Below are 24,095 nucleotides of genomic sequence, written 5' to 3' on the forward strand. Positions count from 1 at the left end.
ACTATTCGTAATTCATATTTTGTCGTTAGATCGCGCAAAATAACCCGGTAGGTTTGCCATTAGCCGTTACCCCTTTTACAAGTGTTTCGCATCAATTACACTCAAGTCTATCGCAAAAGTTTGTTCTGGCTAAAGCTATAAAAACAAAACATAAATATTTCGAAACCGCAAAGTTCTTTAAAGTGTTCGACGAAAAACGAAGTAATAGTTTTGGTTAAAACTGCATAAGCTATATTGCAACTTATAGCTTTCTGTCGTACGTTTTTGGAAAACAGTAAGGACCGACTGCCCAAAAACTGCTCATCGACTTTTAGCGCTCCCATCACCAGTCAAAAGAACCCGTGCAAGTTGCTTTTGACTCACAAAAACAGCTGTCGAGGAATCGCCTGATTTTTAGGTATGTATTCGGTTGGCACACACACAAATGGAAATTTACGTCTGCATGTATATGGATTTCTGTTTCTGAAAACAGTGGAGTGAATGAATCTAAAAAAAAGAGAAGAAATAATGAAAAAAAATTAAAAGTGAAAATACTATAGAAACGATGTGAGTTTATTAAACACATTTTTGACATCCTAAATTTAAAAACAAAATGGACATTTAATAACAATTAAGGTGTACTGTATTTAAAACAAATCTGAAATTGAATATTTTGTTACTAAAGTGATCAGCAAATTAGCTAACTAAATAGAGGTTCAAATTTAAACTTTATCTCATTTTACAACAGCTGCGCAATCTTTGACATTTCGAACCCTAAGCGTGAAAAGCCTCCCACATCTTAATAATTTGCATAACAAAAATATTTGTTAATACCTAGGGTCCAAATTCCCCAAAAGTTAGAGAACCTAAACTAGAATGTACATTTATGGGCTTCACTGTCAGTGTTATCTTGACTTAATAGGGTTTCATCTGCTAATTGAAAGTATCTCCATTTATACGATTTCCATTAGACCCTAGGAACGAGCCAAGCCACAGCCACCAAATCAATGATTAATTATTTCAACTATAATTGCCTAAGAGCACCAGAGAAAACCGTCTATGTATGTATGTACTATACATATAGAACATAACTTGAGATCGCAGTATCACTTTATTTAGTATATATGTACATACATACGTATTAGTATATTTATTGAAGTAATCGCCCCATTTAATTTTCCGTTTGTCATTGACAATGAACTTGAGGCGCGCGCCTCATACCACAGTGGTCTGGATGCGTAGCTGGGACTCGGAATTCTAGCACCAGGTGCAAATGCCCCTATAATCGATAATTGTGGAAAAAGAATTAAGTGCATAAATATATAATGAGTAAATGGGTTGTGATGGGTGTTTGGGGTTGGAAGGCTAAGACCCAATACTAGTGTAGACTCTTTTGTTTACACATTTGGGTATCGGATGACGCAATTTTGGAATTCTCCCACAATCCGTATAGATATTTATCTTGTACAGTACATAAGCAATTAATCTAAAAGGATATTGGACTGTCTGATTGTAATCAAATGCACTACAAGACATGAAAATCAACAACAAATGTCGGACGCAAATCAAATGAGATGATGATGCGACTCAAAACTAACAAAAATGTATAAATACTACTTCAATGAACTTGGGGAAATCACGCCACCTTATCTCACTCTACAAATTGCTCATGAACAGGCGTCATGCTCATGTCAATGCGTGCGTATATGCCTGTGTGCGTTGAAATGTACATATGTATGTGTTGCCGGCTGGCTTGCAAAGTGATGCCGAGTCCAGTCTCTCTTTTGTTGCTAGCGCAATGTTTTCTCGTTGATACCCTCTCTCTCTGTCTCGGTCGTCTCATTCTCACTATATTGTAAACATAAACACTCTTGTATGTACGTAAATATGTTTAGCCGGCATACACAAACACGCTTGATAAATGTGTATGTGATTTGTTTGGTTAGAGATAAAAAGATTAAAAGCAACTAACTAAATTTATGCTTAAAATAATCATGCTTATAAAAACCATTATGTACATAACCTACGCAACACAATTATTGTTTTGTTTTCTTTATAAGTTTAGCGTACATATAGAGAAAGCTTTCTGTTATCGTTTAACTGTTGCCAAACACTTATCCAGCTACATACTTATGTATGTACATATGTATGTGTGCAAACTAATGTACATGCATATTCACACAAGTAAGATAGAACTGTTCAATGTTTGCCTCATTCGCTATACTACTTGCCAACCACCGGTTCAACTTTAACTGCCTAATTCTCTTTTTCTTTTTGTTGTGCTGTTCTCATTCTGCACATCGTACGAGTTTTGTCGGCGAATAAGAAAGCAGCGCACTCGATGTATAAGTGTGAGTGAGCTACCAGCTGCCTGATGCAAAGCCCTGGGTACTCCCCAATGTTAATATGTTTTACGTTACACTGTTATGCTTTCTAAGGACAGTATGTTTTCTACATATGTATATACACACGTATACCGGCAGTGTTGCGCATTCACTAATCACGCCACAAGCAGCCGTCGTTGCACGCCCGTCCAGCTTCTCCAGAAATCACCTGATTTTCAATCACTACTAACTTTCCACAATGACCGGCCGGGCTGGTGCTAAGCTTTAGAGAGCAATACATTAAAAAGCTTTTTGTGAGAGGCAATCAAATTAACAGCAGAACTGTATATTAACAGAAGAGTGACGCGCCTATTAATATTGCCACCAGTGTAGATATTAGTTACCCAGATCAATTTTGTTTAAAATAAAAAATTAAAGCATAAACGTAAAAAGTAATAAAGTTTAGATTTTGGTTAATTTTAAATAAAAATAAGAAACCATAAAATTATTGCGCTTAATTTTGGACCTCTAGTATTAATACCACAGCAACCCTTGTTTTTTGAGCGTTTTGTTTCGATATTTTTCGACTAGAAGGAATGGGGTAAATGAATAAAATTTTTTTTTTTTCTATTTAAAAGTACAAAAAAAATTATTTTCATATAGCGAAAGAGACAAAATGGTGGGCGATATGGCCCACGCACACGCAGCACAAGTGGTGTAAATTTGAAACTATCGATCGGGAAAAAATAAATTAATTTAAATCGATTTATCTAAAGAATTTTTGATAATATTGATTTTGTTATTTTGGTGAACGTTAGAACAAAACAGTCTAAATTTCATTAATAATTTCGGCAGTTTTTCGCCAACTAAAAATCGACCAGTCAATTTTCAAAAAAATCGTAAACACATGGTCAACATTTTACGCAAAAATGTTGAAAATTGTTCGAGTTATACCACGTGTCAATTTCAAAAACCAATAAAATGCGTTCAAAGTTTTGTTATGCCATTACATTACATGTGACGGTTCCTTTAAAAAAAACTCAAATTTAGGATCAAAAAAAGTGTTTTCCGCCCAAATTTTTTTTACTGTATTCTAGATTAGTTAAACTATCTTTTAAACAAAAACAGAAAAAATTGATTTTTTGAAAATTTTACAGTGCTGCTACCCATTAAAATAGTACTGCTTAGCAATTTTATGTAACTATATTTATTCATATACACATATGTATTTTATATACACCCAGTCCTTTTTTTACGCGATCTCTTTTTACGCGATTTCACTTTAACGCGGTTATTTTTGCAGCTCAAATTTCTTTTTTTACGCGGATTTTTCACTTAACGCGATTTAGCACACACCCGCGGTTGCACAGCAGAAATTGCGCATTAACTTGCAGATATGAAGATTCTTCTAGACCGAGAGCTCGATGATGACGATTTGTTTGAAATATGCTACGGAAGTAATCTATCCGTGTCTACGGCATACATGGCAAAAAGTCATTTTGCATAAGGGTTAATTGCGCTAAAAATTCGTCCGCAGACAACCTCGGAAAATGTATAACGACACTGAGAGACACTAACCATTTTTACGCGATTTTTTTTACGCGATTAGTGGCAGAACCAACAATCGCGTAAAAACAGGACTGGGTGTACTTTTGTAGCACTTGTTGTTTGCCAACAACAAGAATACTTTAAACAAAAAATTTCCTATGGGCATTTCCGGAAAAATACACCGATCTAAAAAATTGACTTAATTAAATTTTAAGCATTTCATTTTTCTTTTTTTTTTTTAATTTTGTCAGTTTAAAGTGCCCATATATAGCGAGACGTAGAACCAACTGATGATTGAGATACTACAGGTTATTTTTAATATTTGCATCCAAACTAGAAACAAAAGGAATTTAATAACATTTAAAGTTACATAAGATACTTTATCAAAAACTTTCGTCTATAACTGATTTTTCTTTTGTTTTTGCAGTCGCTAAAAACTGTTGAAAGTCGTGGACCAGCAAGCTGATTCTGTCAAGCGCAGTGGTAACAATAGCACGCAGACTGCAGAAAATAAAGTTAAAAGTGCAAGGGCACTGCGTCGGCGACGACGTCGAAATAAAAACCAACAAAATTCGCACCAACCTGACTCCGTTGCGGAGCCACAAAGCCAGATAACAGCAAGTACCTCCAATTTTCACGAACCGCTAGACAATATCAAAATGCCGGCCCGTTTTGTCGATGACGTCATCACAGCTGAGCCAGCGACGCGTACTGCCGCTCAATTGGACCTGGGCGGCGGTCACTATGCGGCTCCTCGTCAGCAGCAGCAGCTGTTAAATGATGAAATTGCTATTACTGGCTTCTCTGGCCGTTTGCCCGAGAGCTCCACCATTGATGAATTTAAAAAGAATCTATTCGAGGGAGTTGATATGGTTAACGATGATCCCAGACGCTGGGAGCGTGGTAAGTGTAGCACTTACTATCTATTGCCATTGCCATTAGCACAATCTAAAGGTCTGTGTTCATTGCAACAGGTCTATATGGACTGCCGGACAGAATGGGAAAGATCAAGCAGACTGATCTGGAGAACTTTGATCAACAATTCTTTGGCGTGCACCAGAAGCAGGCCGAGTGCATGGATCCCTTGCTTCGCATGATGCTTGAATTGACGCATGAGGCAATCATTGATGCTGGCCTGAATCCAACTGACTTGCGCGGATCTCGCACTGGTGTGTACATTGGCGTATCGACTTCCGAAACGGAGCAGCATTGGTGCTGTGATCCAGATCGTGTGAATGGCTATGGTTTAACCGGCTGTGCTCGTGCTATGTTCGCCAATCGCATCTCGTTCACATTCGATTTTAAAGGACCCAGTTACAGCATTGATACCGCATGCTCCAGCTCGCTATATGCCCTGGAGCAGGCTTTTTCTGATATGAAGGAAGGCAAGATCGATAATGCATTGGTCGCCGGTGCTGGTCTTATTCTCAAGCCGACCATGTCGTTACAGTTCAAGAGGCTGAACATGTTGAGTCCGGATGGTAGCTGCAAAGCTTTCGATGAGTCTGGCAACGGTTATGTTCGATCCGATGGCTGTGTGGTCTTGCTGCTTCAAAGAACTTCGGCTGCCAAGCGTGTATATGCGTCTATTCTCAACGTTCGCACTAATACAGATGGCTACAAGGAACAGGGCATCACGTATCCCATTGGAAGTATGCAGAACCGTTTGATACGCGAAACCTATGAGGAAATTGGTCTTAATCCCAATGAAGTAGTTTATGTGGAAGCTCACGGCACAGGCACCAAGGTTGGCGATCCTCAAGAAGTTAATTCCATTACTGATTTCTTCTGCAAGAATCGTACTACACCACTGTTGATTGGCTCCGTTAAATCGAACATGGGTCACTCGGAACCCGCTTCTGGTGTTTGCTCGGTGGCGAAAATTTTAATCGCAATGGAAGAGGGCGTCATTCCCGCCAATCTTCACTACAACAAACCTAATCCTGATTTATATGGTCTTCTGGATGGTCGTCTGAAGGTGGTTGACAAAAATTTGCCCTGGAACGGGGGCATCATCGGCCTTAATTCCTTTGGTTTTGGAGGTGCCAATGCTCACGTGATCCTTAAATCGAATCCCAAACCAAAGACCGTTACACCTCTCAACAGTTCGCCTAAGTTAGTTGTCGCCTCTGGCCGCACTTTTGAGGCGGTACAAACGCTACTGGAATCAACAGCCAATCACTCTAATGACGATGAGTACTTGCAACTTATCAATGACATCCACTCCAAACCTATTCCATTACACTATTTCCGCGGCTACAGCGTGGTGAGCAACAAAGGATCACTGCAACGTGAAGTGCTGGACTTTAGCGATGAGAAGCGTCCAGTGTGGTACATCTACTCTGGTATGGGCAGTCAGTGGGCTAGCATGGCCAAAGATCTGATGCAGATTGATGTATTTTCCAAGACGATACAGCGTTGCGCCGACGTTCTAAAACCGGAAGGTATCGATTTGATTGATGTACTCACCCGTTCTACAGATAAGAGCTTTGAGAACATTCTCAACTCATTCATCTCCATTGCTGCCATGCAAGTGGCTTTGACCGATCTGTTGAGTTCCCTGAACATTCATCCCGATGGCATTGTTGGCCATTCGGTTGGCGAACTGGGTTGTGCCTATGCCGATGGGTGCTTCACTCCCGAGCAGACGGTGCTAGCTGCGTATTGGCGTGGCAAGAGCATTCTGGATACTCAGTTGCCTAAGGGCAAGATGGCAGCTGTTGGTCTAAGCTGGGATGAAGCTCACAAGCGCGTGCCCAGTGACTGCTTCCCCGTATGTCATAATAGTGAGGACAACTGCACAATTTCTGGTCCAGATGCCTCCATCGAAGCACTCGTAGCTAAATTGAATGGTCAAGAAATATTCGCCAAGGCAGTAAACAGTAGCGGCTACGCGTTCCACAGCAAATATATTGCAGATGCTGGACCCAAACTGCGCAAGAGTCTCGAAAAGATTATTCCCAATGCTAAAAATCGTACTGCACGTTGGGTGAGCACAAGCATACCGGAATCCGCTTGGGGTACTCCCATTGCCATGCAATCATCAGCTGCCTATCACGTGAACAATCTGCTTTCACCGGTTCTCTTCCATGAGGCACTCCAGCATGTGCCCAAAAACGCAATTTCCATTGAGATAGCACCTCATGGTCTGTTACAGGCCATTCTGAAGCGTGCCTTAGGACCAGATGCTACCAACTTGAGCTTAGTAAAGCGCGGCCATGAAAATAACGTGGAGTTCTTCCTCAGCAACGTAGGAAAACTCTTTGCCGCCGGAGCGCAACCGCAGGTGCTTAGCTTGGTGCGTCCCATTACCTATCCAGTTGGAAGGGGCACACCAATGTTGAATTCTATGGTTGGTTGGGATCACACGCAGAAGTGGTTGGTGGCCAAATTTGGCAAAGAAACGACATCGGGGGAAACCATTGTCGAAGTGGATCTATCGAAGGAGGAGGATGCATTCTTGGCTGGCCATACCATTGATGGTCGAATTCTGTTCCCTGCTACCGGCTATATGACTCTCGCTTGGATGACTTTTGCTAAAATGCGTGGTGGTGAATTTCACAAGACGCCGGTCGTGATGGAGAATCTTGTGTTCCATCGAGCCACCATTCTGAATAAGAACGCTGTCGTCAAGTTCGGAATTAATTTCTTCGATGGTACTGGTAACTTTGAGATATGCGAAAGTGGTAGCTTGGCAGTCTCCGGCAAGATTAGCATTCCAGAAAGCATTAGCAACGAGGAACTGCCTTTGGAGCCCCAAACGCCTAGTACCGTCGCCAAGCAGCTGGTTACCAATGATGTCTACAAGGAGCTGCGTCTTCGTGGATACGATTATTCTGGCATTTTCCGTGGAATTATCAACTCGGACACATTTGCTTCTGCCGGACATCTGCAATGGGTGGATAACTGGGTTAGTTTCATGGATACGATGTTACAGTTCAGTATTCTCAGCAAGAACTTGCGTGAGCTTTATTTGCCCACACGCATTGAAAAGGCTGTCATCAATCCTCTGAAGCATTTGGAACTGATAAACTCACTAAGCAAAGAGTCCCAATCAGATGTTGGCCTCCCTGTCTCTTGGTACGACAGTATCAATGTAATCAAAAGCGGTGGAGTAGAGTTGCGTGGACTGAAAGCCTCGCTGGCTCAGCGTCGCCCTGGTACACAGAATCCTCCAACTTTGGAGCGGTACACTTTCGTTGCGAATAACAATACAACGGAGTTAAATGAGAACACAGAAAAAGCTCGTTTGCATGCATTAGATGTGGCCATTCAGCTGATAATTGAGAACTCGAGCGGTGCCGTCAAACTAAAGGGTGTTGAGCTGGCCAATGGTCGCAATCCTGACGTTCTTGTGGCCAATCATCTACTGCAGATCATTGAGGGTGAACCTGTGCTTACTGGCGATGTAGCAGTGGTCACATCGAATAACAATGAAGAAACGATTGCCGCCTCTTTGGGTGACTCTGGTGTACGCGTTGTGTCCAAGGATATATTGAAAGAACCCGTAGAACAGAACTGTCACTTTGTCTTCGGCATTGATGTTCTGTCCCGGCCGGATACAAAAACCCTTGAGAATAGCATAGCCAGTATACGCGACACCGGCTTTCTCATTCTGGAAGAGAGTGTCGCCACTTATACCAAAACAGGACGTGCCCTTTTGGAAAAGTTTGATTTTGTTCCAGTGCAAGAGCAAACCCTAGGAGGAACCCGTGTTCTGGTCCTGTCTCGTCGCAAGGTTGACTTGAAGACTCGCAAGTTTGCCATTGTCCAGTTGACAGAACAAAACTTCACCTGGGTAGATGAACTAAAGAATGCACTCAGCGTGGCGGCCACAGAGGAGCAGTATGTTTATATTGTTTGCCAGAATGAAGAGCTGTTCGGTGCTGTTGGCTTGATGACTTGCGTCAAGAATGAGAACGGTGGCAAGCTGGTGCGCCTCGTCTTTGTTCAAGATAAAATTTCTGAGAAATTCTCACTGACAGCGCCTATTTATCAGAAGCAGCTGGAGAAGGATCTGATTTCGAATGTACTTAAGAATGGCAATTGGGGCACTTTCCGTCATCTGAAACTGGAGACGCAGCAGGCGACCCTACAAGTAGAACATGCCTATGTGAACGCCCTCGTCAAGGGTGACTTGGCTTCACTCAAATGGATTGAGGGTGCCAAGGTCGACGATTCTACAACCAAGAAGGATCTGGAAACCTGTACGGTTTACTATGCGCCTGTTAATTTCCGTGACGTGATGTTATCTTCAGGCAAATTGGCTGCTGATGCGCTGCCCGGTGATTTGGCAGAGCAAGATTGCGTTCTTGGTCTGGAGTTTGCTGGACGTGACACTACCGGTCGCCGTGTGATGGCCATGGTGCCAGCTAAGTCGCTCGCCACCACCTGTCTGGCCAGCAAGCGCATGATGTGGCAAGTCCCTGATAAGTGGACTATGGAGGAAGCCTCCACGGTTCCTTGTGTCTATGCTACCGTCTACTATGCTTTGGTTGTGCGCGGGCAAATGAAGAAAGGCGAACGCATTCTTATTCATGCCGGCTCTGGTGGTGTGGGTCAGGCTGCCATCTCTGTGGCATTGCATCATGGCCTGACGGTCTTCACCACAGTCGGTAGCAAAGAAAAACGGGAATTCTTGCTGAAACGCTTCCCCAAGTTGCAGGCCCGAAACATTGGCAATTCGCGAGACACATCTTTCGAGCAGCTGATAATGGTCGAAACTAATGGTAAAGGCGTTGACCTTGTGCTTAACTCATTGTCGGAGGAAAAACTGCAGGCGTCCATCCGTTGCTTAGGACTCAACGGTCGCTTCCTGGAGATCGGAAAATTCGATTTAAGCAATAATAGTCCATTGGGTATGTCAGTGTTCTTGAAGAATACCTCCTTCCATGGCATTCTCCTTGACAGTGTTATGGAAGGTGAGGAAGAAATGCAAAATCAAGTAGTGTCTCTCGTGGCCGAAGGAATCAAGAGTGGTGCTGTTGTCCCATTACCAACATCGGTGTTCAATGATAGGCAAGTGGAGCAGGCCTTCCGTTTCATGGCATCAGGCAAACACATTGGTAAGGTGGTCATCAAAGTGCGAGACGAGGAGGATGGAAAGAAGGCCTTGTTACCTAAATCTCGTCTAATCAATGCAATCCCTCGCACCTATATGCATCCTGAAAAAAGTTACATACTTGTTGGAGGCCTTGGTGGTTTCGGATTGGAGCTAACCAACTGGATGGTGTCGCGTGGTGCTCGATACATTGTGCTTACCTCAAGGTCGGGTGTGAAGACTGGATACCAGGGACTCATGATACGCCGTTGGCAAGAACGTGGTGTGAAAGTTGTGATTGATACCAATGATGTGACCACAGCAGCTGGAGCGAAGAAGTTGCTGGAAAGCAGCAACAAACTGGCCTTAGTTGGTGGCATCTTTAACCTAGCTGCAGTGCTACGCGATGCTTTGATCGAAGATCAAACGGCCAAGGATTTTAAGACGGTTGCTGACCCTAAGGTGACAGCTACCAAATTTTTGGACCAGTACTCGCGCACTATTTGCACTGAGTTGGATTACTTCATCTGCTTCTCGAGTGTCTCCTGCGGCCGTGGTAATATTGGACAATCCAATTATGGTCTAGCCAACTCGGCCATGGAACGTATTTGTGAGCAGCGCCAGAGCAGCGGCTTTCCTGGAACAGCTATTCAATGGGGTGCCATTGGTGACACTGGCTTGGTGCTGGAAAATCTCGGTGACAATGATACGGTCATTGGAGGCACATTGCCCCAACGTATGCCCTCATGCCTACAGACAATCGATTTGTTCTTGCAACAGCCTCATCCCGTGCTCGCCTCAATGGTTGTTGCTGAGAAGCGCAAATCTGATTCTTCGGCTGGCGTCAGTCTGATTGCCACTATATCGAATATTTTGGGACTGCGTGACACCAAGAATATTCAGGACGCCTCTTCACTTGCCGATCTGGGCATGGATTCGCTGATGGGCGCCGAGATCAAACAAACCTTAGAACGTAACTTTGACATTGTGTTGTCTACACAGGAAATTCGACAGCTAACTTTCGGAGCTCTCAAGCAAATGGATGGTGGCGCCGACGTTAAGCCTGCAACCAATGCAACAAGTGTTGCTGCTCCAGCTGTTGCGGCTGAGCCTGCAGTTGCCAAAACATCAGTACATTCATCAAGAACTGCGAGTCCATTGGGTGATGGCACCCAAGTTGTGTTTACCACAGCTCTTATACCGACCGAAGAGATAGTGCGTCTTGAGACTCTCGCTGCAAAGAGCAGCAAGCAGATTCCCATCTTCTTCATATCACCCATTGAGGGCTTTACTACGGCACTTCAACCGCTTGCTAAGAGACTAGAAGTACCTGCATATGGCCTGCAATTTACACAAAATGTTCCTCTTGAATCCATCGAAGCTGCTGCGAAATTTTATATTAAACAATTGCGCACCGTGCAACCAAAGGGTCCCTACAAATTGGCCGGCTACTCCTTTGGATGCCTGCTTACCTATGTGATGGCGGGCCTGCTCGAGGAAACAAATGAGATCGCCAGCATCATCATGTTGGATGGCGCCCCCACCTACGTCAATTGGTTTACGAGCAGCTTTAAGCAACGATACACCGTCGATGATGATAACAGTAAGCAGAGCTATGGCCTGGCTTACTTTGGAATTGTGCTTGCCAACATTGATTACAAGGCGGTAAGTTACTAAATAAATATATTTCTCGATATTTTTGAAACTCATAATTAACATATATTGCTCTTTTTCAGCTGGTTCGCTTGCTACTGGTGATACCTACATGGGAGGAGAAATTAGAAAAGTTTGCCGAGCTAATGAGTGTAGAAATTACACAACCCGTGGAAACTGTGAGAGACACTCATCGGCTTATATAAAAATTAAAAAACTAATTGATCAACTCATTTCGTCTTTTGTTTAGATTCGCATGGCTGCCAAAGTATTTTACAGGAAGTTGGAGCTGGCTGATAACTACAAGCCAAAGTTAAAGCTGAAGTCAAAGGTTACATTGGTCAAACCAACAGATAACTCAGCTAAACTGGACGAGGACTATCGCTTAAAGGAGGTACGTTTTTTAAAAATATGAAATAATCTTAGTGTTAATCATTTGTTTCTTTTTTTTAAGGTTTGCACAAGACCCGTTGAAGTGCACACAGTCGAGGGCAACCATCGCACATTCCTTTTAGAGGATCAATCGCTAGTAACAATTCAAAGTATACTGGAGCGATTATTCAACTAGTTACCTTAGCTGCATAGTTTCATAAAGCACACGCACATTAACATAAAGAATACTCATGTTCTATCTAACCTATGTTCCAATGGAAGTTGCACCGCGAATTTTCGCTCTCTATCCTTTATTATAAGGAAAATGCACAGCTTGATCTTAAAAAACAACTCTAGCTAGCATATTTAGTAAATGAATTTATATTAACGAGCTACAAAGAATGTAATGCTAAATCCACATATATACATCATCATCATAAGTCACCAATTAGAACTGCCGTCTTGCAGGGCTAGTGGGCCAAGGTCCAAAATGTATGCCTACTTGCTCTGTGATTCCTGGCAATTCTATTAGTATACCAAACTTCATTATACATTCCTTAAGAGCTATAGCTACGCGCTAGACGTCCCAACTTACCAAATATATCTATATATATAAACATGTATATTTACGTATATGCTTTAAATATGTGCACATCGATCGCATTCTTTAATTTTAATTAAAATAAGTTAACAGAATTTTGCAGTGTGGCAAAGAATGATTTTCATTTCTTAATCCATACAATTAACAAAAGCCAAAACCTCTTTATTATTTTGATGTATAAAATATCACTCATAATTATTGGATATAAATAAAATGCATATACACGAATAAATAAATTGTTTTTCCTTTTTATACTCTAACCATCATACGTACAATAAAAGGTAAACCAAAAAACTGAGAACTTGATTTTTTACCTATAATGGTTTCCTGAAAACTTTCCAAGTTTTTTATTCAGCCATAACGTGACTTTTAGATTTTCCCTTCACACCGTCACGCAAATAATGTCCGGCTAAGGGCATGTCTAAGCTATAGAGCACGGATAATAGTTACGTAATCTAAGTTATCTCCATAAATTTTATTACGATTGAATAAAAAAGTTTCAGCATTGTATAGGGTAAAAATCAGATGCATATGAAAATATATATTGTATACATACACTATACACTACAATATACTTTTTTGATAGCCGTTAGTAATCTACAAATTTGGTATTTTCGAAAAAGTTAAACGATATTCCATAGTCGAGCACATTTGACTGTACCTTTCTCACTTTGTAGAGTTGAGAGACTTATACGGTTTCATATATAGCGTACCGGATAGAAAATAAACATTCAGCCTACGTATCGGTTTGGTCTTAGATAGTAAAATCATACAATGGAAATAGCCATATCTGACTATGCATATTATTTATTTTACAATTCGCCAAAAAAATAAACAAATTTCATACAACATTTCAAAGTTCTTAGCATGTTTGGTTTATTTCCAGTGCTACCCGAAAATTTTGATAACAGGGACTCATAAATCAATAAAAATAATTTGTATCTCGCGGAGTCGACTTTTAGCTTTCCTTTTTTTTGTGAGCTAGCATTAGCAACATATGCTCTCATTTATAGCTAGTGGACTTGATTTACGTAAGCAAACCTGATTTAAAGGAAACCGTTAAAAAATCATATATAACTATATTGCGGAGTATTAAAATAATAGAAAACATTAAAATCAGCTGAACAGACGCTTGTTCTGGTTTGTGGACTGGCTGTTGATAAGCAATTGATAAGCAGACGTTGCCCAGGCTTTATTGCTTGGTTTTTTTAATTGCAGACCATTCATATACTCTATACACATATAAATATTGTTTATAGTTCAGGGTGAATTAAAATATCCAGAATATAATCGAAAGTATAGTAAGTTTTATTGATTTTTAGGTACTAAGAATCCCTAAAAGTATGCTTTAATTTTTTAATACGGGTTCCATCAATTCAGGGTTCATTAAAGTCAGGTTGAATAGTTATCATGACAGGGTACCAACAAGCGTAAATTATCGATTAGCAGGAACTTACATTTTGGTTTTTAACAATTCTTTGGTGATGACCCCAAACAATGTAGAATACAATATATATATGATTCGGATTGTAATCAGAGTAGGAAAGGAGCACAATGACACCCATATTCACGTAAACACATTCTTATAGGTGTGAGTGCGCAATCCTCTCAATTATTCTTATCAGTGCTGATAAGCACAGCCAGCGTCTGGCTTGGGTTGAATTGAATTTGGAAATACATTTTTGCCCAAAAAATTTGTCAACTTTTCAGTTTACGAAAAACACGCGTCTGACTTAAATGACTTGCTTGTAGTATGTAAATAGAAGTTGTGGTGGCCAAGATTAATTAATACAAATAAGCTAATAATTAGCAGCTTAACCGAAAACACCGAAAACAATTTATTTGCATAAGTAATTACTACACAAAAAAAAAATAACTTTGGCATAACAAACAGTAATGCGATCGAAGTGAAAATGTGTGTCAGATGGTCATATGAAATTTGAATATGACCAGTCACTAGTACGTTAGGTCAGTTATACCGGTATTATATTGTCTCGAATATTTTACAAATGCAAATTATTTGTTTTTTATTATAAAAAAAACCCATCTGCATTTATTCACTTTGAAAATAATAGTAAAAGAAAATATAAATATCGGTAGCAATAAGCATCAATAGTTTCGTTTAAGTCTCTTCGTACCTCTCGATTGTGTTTGCTTTTCAAATTATTAGTATTAGTAGACGCGAATGTAATTAATTGGAAGAATAATTAGAATCAATCGTCATAGCGGGCGAAATTTGTAAAGTGCGTACAATAGGGAGTCTGGCTTTTTAAATTGGATTTTCAATTTCTTATACGAGCACTAAACGACAGGTGAAATATCGTAAAAGTACAAGGAAATATAACAAATAGAATACAGTTAATTAATCACTTCATATTGTTGTCGTCACATGCAATTCGCCAGATCGTCAGAATAAAGCACGTTCTAATTGGTTCAATTAAATTATTATTAAAACTTTCTTTTACACTTTTTTAAAGTGACAAGATCGAAACTTGCCATCTTTACTCATTACCTTCAAATTTAAAAATTTTATTTACTCAATACATTGAATTTAAGTAAGTCATAAAACTATTATAATAAATAAAAGTGTGTACTCTACACGGGTTTAGATCGCCATTAAATTATACTACATTTATTGTACTGAATTCACTAAAATTCTACAACAATTACACTCGAAATATGTACATCCATATATATGAATATCTACTTTACATTTAAGCAAATGATTGCATCCCCCGGTGGGAAATAAATGGTTCAAGGTCCCATCATGCTTCGAATTCGCTTTGAACATTAAATATACAAACGCATTCGGCGATTGATCCGAGAAATATGACTGTATCGCAGTTAACAAAGATTTGGTAGAATGAAAAATTATCGATGTATCTATGGCGGTTTTATAACTTAATTATAAATTTAGAATATTTTTTTTGTTATCTTAATTGCATTCTATTCTCGCATACATTTACGCTATGAGGTAAATGCGAAAGTTGGTCACCAGAAGGTAGTTATATCACTTGCACGTTCCCATGAGAATGCAATTGAATATTTATTAACTAATAGTAGATAATGTATTTTAATAAGTTTATTAAGTGCAAATGATTTCAAAGTTGTATTGGCCCTTCAGGTCTCAGTGCGCAATCGATCTGTTTATAATTTTAGACTCTTCTATTGAATACATTGAAGTTTTTTTTACCAAATAATCAAATATTAACTCAATCGCTTTTTATTCATTTGTGCCTACATTTTGTCACCGCTAACAATGCTTTTTATTATAACAAATAAATATAATATACCAAATATATATGCTAAAAGCGATACAATCCTTAACATATCTTACATACGATACAATAAAAAAATTCTTCACACACTTTGTTATCAAAGATTTAAATGTCGACAAATCTGAAGTTATCGGATAGTCCAAACGAAAGTTTAACCAACGCGTTATAAGCTCCATCTAGAACAAGGGTAAAAAATTAATCATTTACACTTCGAATCCGAATTCGTCAAACATGAACAAGCTTTTGCGAAGCTTAAGCCGCAGATATAGTTCAGAGATGGAACGATGGGGTGTGTGTCGTATCCAAAACAACCGATTCGACCGAAACGATGTGAACTATTTTGATAAGCTCACTCACCGGGCTTATGACAGTATTACAGTATTTGTACGAGTGCGAAATCTGGGGACCGATTCATGGCTGACGACCCTAACTCAGTTCAAATCCAAAACTCACATCAAACGCAGTTCAGTTTTCGCTGCCATTGACGACAGACTGCGAGTAAAGTGATCAGCTCGTTGGATGTTGCAGCCTCCAATCCAACATCGTAAGCTCGCCGCGCAAAAATCTCCGAGTTCAAATAACCGTACAAATAAACTAGATTGCATTTACTACTGTGTGCGTGTGTGTGTGTGTTCATATACATATGTGTGCGTTTTTGAACGTGTATGTTCCTCTGCCGTGCGCCCATTAATGTTTATGTGGGAGTGTGTGACTCTTGGTGTAAATCTGTGTGTGTTTTTGTATGTCCATTTCTATGAGTACGACTATAAGTATATATAGCAGCGCCAAAAGTTGCATATGTTCATTCGAACATCAAACTTCTTCGATAAACGTCAAATTCTAACGGAAGATCATAAATCGAAAATCAATCGAGATCGCCATTTGCTCCAAAAAGTGTAATTACACTTCCGGTACATAGTTTTATTCGAAGTGCAGGATGATGGCACCAACGTATGAGTCGTAGTGAAACCGGACTCATTTGCGTGTTTCCAAATTTACACGCGTCTTACAAACAGTGCAAATAACAATAGATAAAATACGAACATACATACTCATGAACTTACTTGTAGTATCAACATAACATATGTATGTGCATACAAAAGTACGTTAATATTATATATATTTACGTATACATACGTCCATAAATACGACACACACGCGATAGGGGATTACTTTTTCGTAGTCGTACTCTCTCGCACTCGCACTTGCCGCACACGCACTCACCAATTGCAATCGCCGGAGACGCCGCCACACCAGATTCGTAACTGCTGCTTAATTTCAACGGTAAACAATTACCACCGATTAGAAGAATTTTTGATGTTTATTAAATGGAGAATTCTTTTATTCGGCACATACGTTTTTTCTAAATTATTATTCAATTGATTTATAGTTTACCAAAAAATTGGATATATGATTAAGAACATTTAAAACTTAGTTTTTCGATTTTTATTCCTTAATGGAAGATGCTGCAGCACCATCCAAATCAACTTTATTTAGTCCAATTCAATATTTGATTGAGATCCAAAAGATACTTAGTCATACAACGTGGAACCTAGGTATTGTATATGGTAAAACTTATTCAGATGATGTCCCTCATAATATGTATATAATATTATATTATGTCCCATTAAACGGATGAATTGAAATTTTCGTTAGGCTTTTAATTTTATTAAAGAAACTTGCAATTGTATTTGATATGTTGAAATAAGCATTACAAGAGAATCGTTCTCTTAATCACTTTTCTCATTCAGGGTATCGAACTCAAAAATATTCCCAGAGCTACATACTTGCCTTGCAATCAACTAATTTAAAAAAAAAATAATATAATATTTGCATATATAAAAAGCCTTTGGAAGAACCAATTATGTAAAGCTGTCAATGCTAATGGGTAAAGCAAATCATGAAATTAAAGTAGAGCGAGAGGAATGGTAACAATTGTATATCTAAGGTACTGTGTGATTGTGCTTGCCTTATGCAAATCTCCACCTGTTTGCACAAAAGCCTCCAGTTCGCGGGAAAGCTGTAAAAAGTAATAAAATTCACAAGTGCTCAGCAATAGAGGCAGTTATACTAGTACTCGTATTATACAGGTACTGAAGTAAACATTCGATTAGAGACTTACGCGAGATATGTACATACGAGGTATTCGCATAAATTTAAACTGGAATATCATTTAAGAGTGCAGCAACAGTAGATCGCTGTTGACAAATGTAATTAGCTTAGAGCTAAGCAGATCTGGGGGTTGTTCTGATAAGCCTCGCAAAATTTTCAAGCACTATGCACGACGACATCGACGTTGTCATTGTCCAATTGGAATTTGTATTGTCACCCGTTCCTTGTCAATTAGATGGGGTAATTGGAGTACAATATGATCGGGATGAGTCGTGTTGTCTGTTCTACTTTTAGATTTGAACTTGAATAATGTTTGCTGTGTGCCTCCCACTCGGTGTCCCGCTAGGTCGCTTCGTTTTCCGTCTCTCTTCATCTTCGGATCCGCTCAATAAATATCTCTGGTGATCTTGAAATGCGTGAGGCTCGCTGGATTTTTCAGATGGTCATCATCATCACGAGCATCATTATAAGCATCAATGGCAAACGACCCCTAATATTTCGAGGAAGTCTTGCTGAGCAGCCGCTACCTTAATCATATTCTCCGCGGGACTTCCATTTCATTTATGAAACAAATTCACCACTTTGATTTAAATGCGAATGCGAATGCGCTTGACCCAAACTCAGCAGCAACGTTGTTATTGCTGTTATTTTTGTTGCTTTCGCAACAACGGCCAATCTATCCAATAGCACTAGCTGGACCTTCAACTAGTCATTGCTAACGCCAGAGACAAGAGCTCGAGTCAGACCCATGCGAGGAGACTGCGGCAGCATGTTTAATTATTGCGCATACGCTGCCGCAGTAGCAAATCACAAACATCCTGTGCCGCTTAAATCACTTAAATTTGTCCGTGTGTTTTGGGTTTGTCTAATTAGCACACAACACATAATTTCCTATACTAATGTATACTCGCATACGCATTGAAAATACTCTTGGTTCGTTTGGAATAATTTGCCCGCTCAAAAGAATATGTACTTTTAAATGTTGTTAATAGAAAGAAATGTCAGGATTTTATTATCCACTAATTAAAATGAAGCTTTTCTTCTTTGGCCTCGTCATGTACATGTATGATCCATATGAGTAAATTTATGTACATATAAAGGTTGTCTTTTCGCCTTCACCTGCTCGTGCATATGTATTTCAAGTACTCGTATTATTCAGCACACCCCATCCAAAAGCCCCAAATGATGGTACTAATATGAAAACATGAACTTAAGTAGATAAAAAGATACGCACATATATATATGTATATATGTACAAATACACTCCTATGTACAATCACAAGTTCAAATCTGAGTCTCTGTCAATGCCTTGTCGAGCTGGGAATACTTTCGTTTTTATCACGGAACAGTTTTACTTATATTTTTGCTAGATGGCATCTTAAATTGAATCTATTAAGTACTTGACTGAAGCTATGTATATTTAAGTGAACACATCACACTACACTTTTATGCCCACTGACAAGTGCGATCGCATTGATTATATCCTATCAAGGCATAAGCTGTAAGCTCACAAGTTTATTTTAATTGCATCTAAGTAATAGTTGTTCGGCATGCTTTACATTAGTCAACAAATTGTGTTGAACACTAAAAATTAAAATTCAAAAATAAATTCTGTGGTACTGAAATTAGTGTTCAAAATTATGCCAATGAATTTTTTTTTTTCAAAACGAACATTTGTCCAAAATCAACCTTAGATCTAATAAAAACAAATAGGTTTCATAAATTAACAACAAAAAAGGTGATTTATTGGCACATGGGCTAATTGTGCATTATGAACGTTAGATTTCTTTGCAAATTGCTGTTGGCTGTTGGCATGGCGAAGTTTTTTGAAAGTACTTTTTAAGAAATTATAAAATAAAATAACTGTATTTGCTTTCTGGAAATTCCGATGAGACCTTTTCAATTTCCACAGCTTTAGCGAGTTTTTCATAATAAATCCAAAATAAATAAAATGCATCCAATATATTCATGCACCATGCACCAGAAAAATACAATATCTAAAAAAACAGATGCTTGCCGAGCATCTGACGTCAAAATGTATACCAGCTACCTTCTATAGGTAGCCCTAGCTGAAGAGAATTATAACTTTAATGAGGCATCTCATATACTATATATTCTTGATAATCGTTAACAGCGAGTCCGTCTGTCTCTTTGTCCGTATGAACTCCCAAATATTACGAAGATCAAGTTTGCTTTCAATTTTAGTAACCCTCAATATAGCCTCTGCAAATCGTAAAAAGCCGATTTAACTTTGAAGCCACAGTTCATTTATATAAATACATAAAATAATAGCTATAGTCTGTATTATTCCTAAAAAAAATAATAAAAAATAATAATTTTGTATAACATCGTTTTTAATTATGTTCACATATGTATGTGTATTATAGTATTATTATAGTTTTTAATGTGGTTGGATTAGCTTAAAAGTTTTTATAAAACGGCTACTGCTGTCCGGTTGCTTTGGTTTTAAGAATAATACGGCACTTCTGTATATTGAAAATTGAGGTAGAGCCCTCAATCACAAGATTTTTAATTTAGTGAGTAATATGCCAAATGTCAACATTAGATTGAAAATTTAAATATAAGCTGCATACGTGTCGCATGTGTATTTAATCTCGAAGATATATCATTAAAATACCAATTGTAGACTGAAAATATTCGAAAGCGCTGTATGTTTTCAAATACATAGTATGCAATTTCCCAAAATATATAGTAATTATTTTAGCGATTATAAAATCAATTCATACGAATCACTCAAATCTCATTTTTAGAATTTGCATTTGCAATTTGCAGATCAAAAGCGTGTAAAAATCTCTAAATAATTTATTTCATTATTTAAATTTATATTTATGCGAAAATGAAAACTCCAGTCCGCAGAATAATAATTATACTACTATTTATGTATATGAGGTTGTCCCACTGTTATAAGATAGTATAGCTATATGGGGTGTGATATTTAGTGTACACTTCTATACTTCTATTTTTAAGTTAAGTCTTAAGTAAACTGAATACCAGAAAATCAGTAAAATAACAAAATGCTGCACTAAACAGCCAAATGTAAGAGGCAATTTTGGCTGTTGCTATGTTTTTTTACAAGTCCTTTAACTTTGGCATTGTATGTTAGCTCGTTCTGCTCGACAGTTTGTCATAAACTATGTAAACGCCTAGTACTATAATGTCATTTAACGATTGTTCTTTGGATTTTCAGGCGCAGCAACAGCAGTCGGGGCCTAGGCAGCATTTGTGAATGTTGGTGGATGCTAATGTGGATGTGAGTTATACAACCAAGATAGACGACTGACAGCTGTCTGGCTGGGAACTGAGAGAGAACACATAATCTGACTATAAGTTAACTACTATAATAATTATCAGGCCGAAGTATTATCAGTGCAACGGTGCAGCGATCATTGACGACGCCGACTTAAAGGGCGGACGCAGGGGGAAAAGTAACGAAGGGGAAAGCAAAGAGGAGACGCAGAAGGCAGAGGGAGAGTACACCACAATGTCATCATTTGAGATTCGCCAAATCCAACGCCATTACTGCAAAAACAGTATTACAACGCAGACGAACAGTTGAATACTGTTCTCTTTGAGGTGCGCACAATTTCAGGAGCAAGTTGGGACTGGAGAATATTACGACACACACAGCGGCAAGCGACAACAATTAGTAATTTGCAGCAACAGCAACAACATAGCAACATAATTAATTTTGTCATTCACGGAAGACACAAAATGTTGACCACGGACAAGTGCTCATCAGGTTCCCCAATGCCGATCATAGTGAGCAGCTGCACAAGGGCAACGAAATCTCAATGTCATGCTATAACGACGGCATCCGAGCATAATATACACCTATCGCCACAGCACACAGGACCACAACATTCCCATTGTCATTCCCAACCCCTTCAGCATCCTCATTCACATACTCACTCGCATCCACATTCTCATTCAGTACATCAGACCCATAAGCATCCAATTCCAATTATCAGAAAATATTCAGCGGATGCGCCACGGCGAGATCTACATGAGCTACTTCTGGAGATATTGGATGTACTGCTCTCCTGCCTTGTCGTTGCACCCTGCGTGATCGCCTACTGGCGGGGTACCTGGGAACTCATGGGAGTCCTTCTCATCCCCAGTAGTTTGCCATTATCGGCACTAGCCTCTTTTCTAATTGGAGGCCTGGGACACTTTATATTTATCGTCACTCAGGACTTTTTCAAGGATCACATACATCCGGATAAGCGACGACTTACATACTACGCCATCTCGCGTATTTACACCGCCGTCTTTGGTATTATTTGTGTCAACATGTGGCGTGGGTCATGGATGCTCTGCGACTGGCTGACAAGCATCGATTCCTTGGTCATCATCTCAGTGGTAACATTAATCGCACTGCTCTTTTTGGTCGGCACTCGAACTCTCCGAAATCTAGGCGCAGCTCCCTACACAGTTACCATGGATCACAAGAGCGACTATTTCGAGGTGGACACAATGTTCAAAATATCGGTAAGATAAACAATCTCTCAGAAAATTAAATTATTTAGTCACCAATTAATCTTTTATCTTGGAAACAATGAATAATGCGAGTCATTTGCAAATATACATGAATAACCAAATTATTTTTATATGCTAAGGGTTTCAATCAACCTGGCCTTTATCTGTTAGACACCTTATTCTCTGTCTTTGTAATTGGTACCTTAGTAGTAATTGCGTGGCGAGGTCTCTGGGGAATCTTTGACCTAACCTTGTTTCCGCAGGACAAAGCGAAGTCTGCCTGGGGTTCACTGGTAAGTATATCCGCATCTTCGTCTTCTGACTATTTTTGATTTCACTCTTTTCACTATATGTAGCTGATAGGTTACCTAACTGTTTTTGTCACCTTTATTATTCAACCATTAATGCGCTACGTTTGCCGTCGTATTAATGGCATCCTCAAGTTAATTATTTGCGACATTTACTATTTAATGATCTTTTTTGGAGCGGTTAATGCCTGGCGCGGAATTTGGAATCTGCTCGATGTTTACCTGTATCCCGGTATTTTATTAGTGACTATTGGCATCACCTTTCACATTTCTATACTAATCTTATTCCGTTTCTTCATACAGACGATCGTATTTTGAGCTTCTGGATTACGCACGTCATTCCATTTTTGCTGCTCGCCGCTCTGAAGTGTTCCAACTCCATTCTAGTGCGAGGAGTGTTCATTGATGCTGAGGGATCCGGAGCTGACTGTGTCCTTATACCGATTAACTACGTTCGCTTGCATTTTCTACGGGAACGTCGCAAGAAAGTAGAGTCTGCGCAGTATCGCCATAGTAGTCACGCTGGCCATTTCGAGCCACCAGATTATTACCTGAAGTCAGAACACGCAACGCTGGCAAAACATTTGGAAAAGGACAAGGAGGCACAACACAATCTTATAGAGAAACCGCAAAATGCGACACAGATCATTTAAAGGCTGAATTTCAGTCAATGACTAATGATATTGCTTCATATTTAACTAATTACGCTCGTTTAAACTTTATACTAAATAGAGACTAGTTGTTAAACTAATTTTATAAGCATCAACTTAATTGTTACCCAAGAATCGATAACAATGTTTGCTGGAGCAAGCATACTTAAAGGCCTGGTCTGGCCTTTGCCTGGGTTATGAGCATTTAGACAAGGGTCATAACCAGCTCCAACTTGTATATATAGTAGTACTGTACAAAATAATTACTACGTGTATACTCGGAATATACCGTAGTGCGTACTATATAATGTTAATTATGTGAATGTATGTTCAAAGAAATGTGCATTTGTTCTAATTTGTTTTATGTTTCGATTTCATTTTATATATAAGTACTATATCGTAAATTGAAATTAAGATTTCGCTTTCAACACACATCTAGTGCATTCATCGAAATAATTGTAAATACAAAACAGATATGCAATATGTGGTCTATTTTCTTGTCTTACACCTTATAAAAGGTCAGCTGCAGACCTTAAAATGTTTAATACTTAAGAAATTCACTATTAAAAACAATAAAATGTGGAGGTCAAGGACGTCTACCCGACTCTCGACCAACTCGGTCATATAAAAATTACACTCACGATGCTAGTGAATGAATGAGCAACGTATTCGCATTAGAGTGCTACGTATATAGACTGGTCGTAGGGTACCCAGTGATAAACATTCTCGAACC

At 39.1% G+C, this 24,095-nt stretch overlaps 2 protein-coding genes and 1 long non-coding RNA gene across 6 annotated transcripts; 2 read left to right on the plus strand and 1 right to left on the minus strand.

Annotated features, from left to right (window-relative positions):
• Positions 1-10: 10 nt before the first annotated feature.
• Positions 11-12,753, plus strand: LOC133850673 (fatty acid synthase). The gene is made up of 6 exons (XM_062286822.1): positions 11-397; positions 4,279-4,754; positions 4,826-11,556; positions 11,628-11,723; positions 11,795-11,938; positions 11,999-12,753. Exons 2-6 carry the CDS (start codon positions 4,511-4,513, stop codon positions 12,110-12,112), a joined length of 7,329 nt encoding a protein of 2,442 aa, XP_062142806.1. The 5' UTR covers positions 11-397; positions 4,279-4,510; the 3' UTR covers positions 12,113-12,753.
• Positions 276-2,730, minus strand: LOC133850675 (uncharacterized). The gene is made up of 2 exons (XR_009895681.1): positions 2,451-2,730; positions 276-486 (listed from the first exon to the last, which is right to left on the minus strand). It is a non-coding gene; the product is annotated as an uncharacterized LOC133850675 (long non-coding RNA).
• A 1,634-nt stretch (positions 12,754-14,387) lies between the features above and the next one.
• Positions 14,388-23,996, plus strand: LOC133845656 (uncharacterized). Of its 4 annotated transcripts, none has more exons than XM_062280197.1 (6): positions 14,388-14,485; positions 21,116-21,178; positions 21,280-22,416; positions 22,545-22,697; positions 22,761-22,944; positions 23,016-23,996. In XM_062280197.1, exons 3-6 carry the CDS (start codon positions 21,640-21,642, stop codon positions 23,363-23,365), a joined length of 1,464 nt encoding a protein of 487 aa, XP_062136181.1. In that variant the 5' UTR covers positions 14,388-14,485; positions 21,116-21,178; positions 21,280-21,639; the 3' UTR covers positions 23,366-23,996. The 4 variants fall into 4 exon arrangements, with proteins under 4 accessions (XP_062136181.1, XP_062136159.1, XP_062136170.1 ...); XM_062280186.1 differs by lacking the exon at positions 14,388-14,485 and adding an exon at positions 16,275-17,079; XM_062280175.1 differs by having other exon boundaries at positions 21,116-22,416.
• Positions 23,997-24,095: the final 99 nt, after the last annotated feature.

The sequence above is a fragment of the Drosophila sulfurigaster genome, chromosome 2L (assembly GCF_023558435.1).
Source record: "Drosophila sulfurigaster albostrigata strain 15112-1811.04 chromosome 2L, ASM2355843v2, whole genome shotgun sequence".
Taxonomy (NCBI): domain Eukaryota; kingdom Metazoa; phylum Arthropoda; class Insecta; order Diptera; family Drosophilidae; genus Drosophila; species Drosophila sulfurigaster.

What these genes read in the sequence shown, in the direction of transcription:
- LOC133850673 (XM_062286822.1), top strand. Translation starts at nt 4,511, where the DNA reads ATGCCGGCCCGTTTTGTCGATGACGTCATCACAGCTGAGCCAGCGACG. An exon ending in TCCCAGACGCTGGGAGCGTG is followed by an intron (nt 4,755 to 4,825) that starts GTAAGTGTAGCA and finishes TCATTGCAACAG; the next exon opens with GTCTATATGGACTGCCGGAC. An exon ending in CCAACATTGATTACAAGGCG is followed by an intron (nt 11,557 to 11,627) that starts GTAAGTTACTAA and finishes GCTCTTTTTCAG; the next exon opens with CTGGTTCGCTTGCTACTGGT.
- LOC133845656 (XM_062280175.1), top strand. Translation starts at nt 21,640, where the DNA reads ATGTTGACCACGGACAAGTGCTCATCAGGTTCCCCAATGCCGATCATA. An exon ending in ACACAATGTTCAAAATATCG is followed by an intron (nt 22,417 to 22,544) that starts GTAAGATAAACA and finishes TTATATGCTAAG; the next exon opens with GGTTTCAATCAACCTGGCCT. An exon ending in CGATGTTTACCTGTATCCCG is followed by an intron (nt 22,945 to 23,015) that starts GTATTTTATTAG and finishes TTCTTCATACAG; the next exon opens with ACGATCGTATTTTGAGCTTC.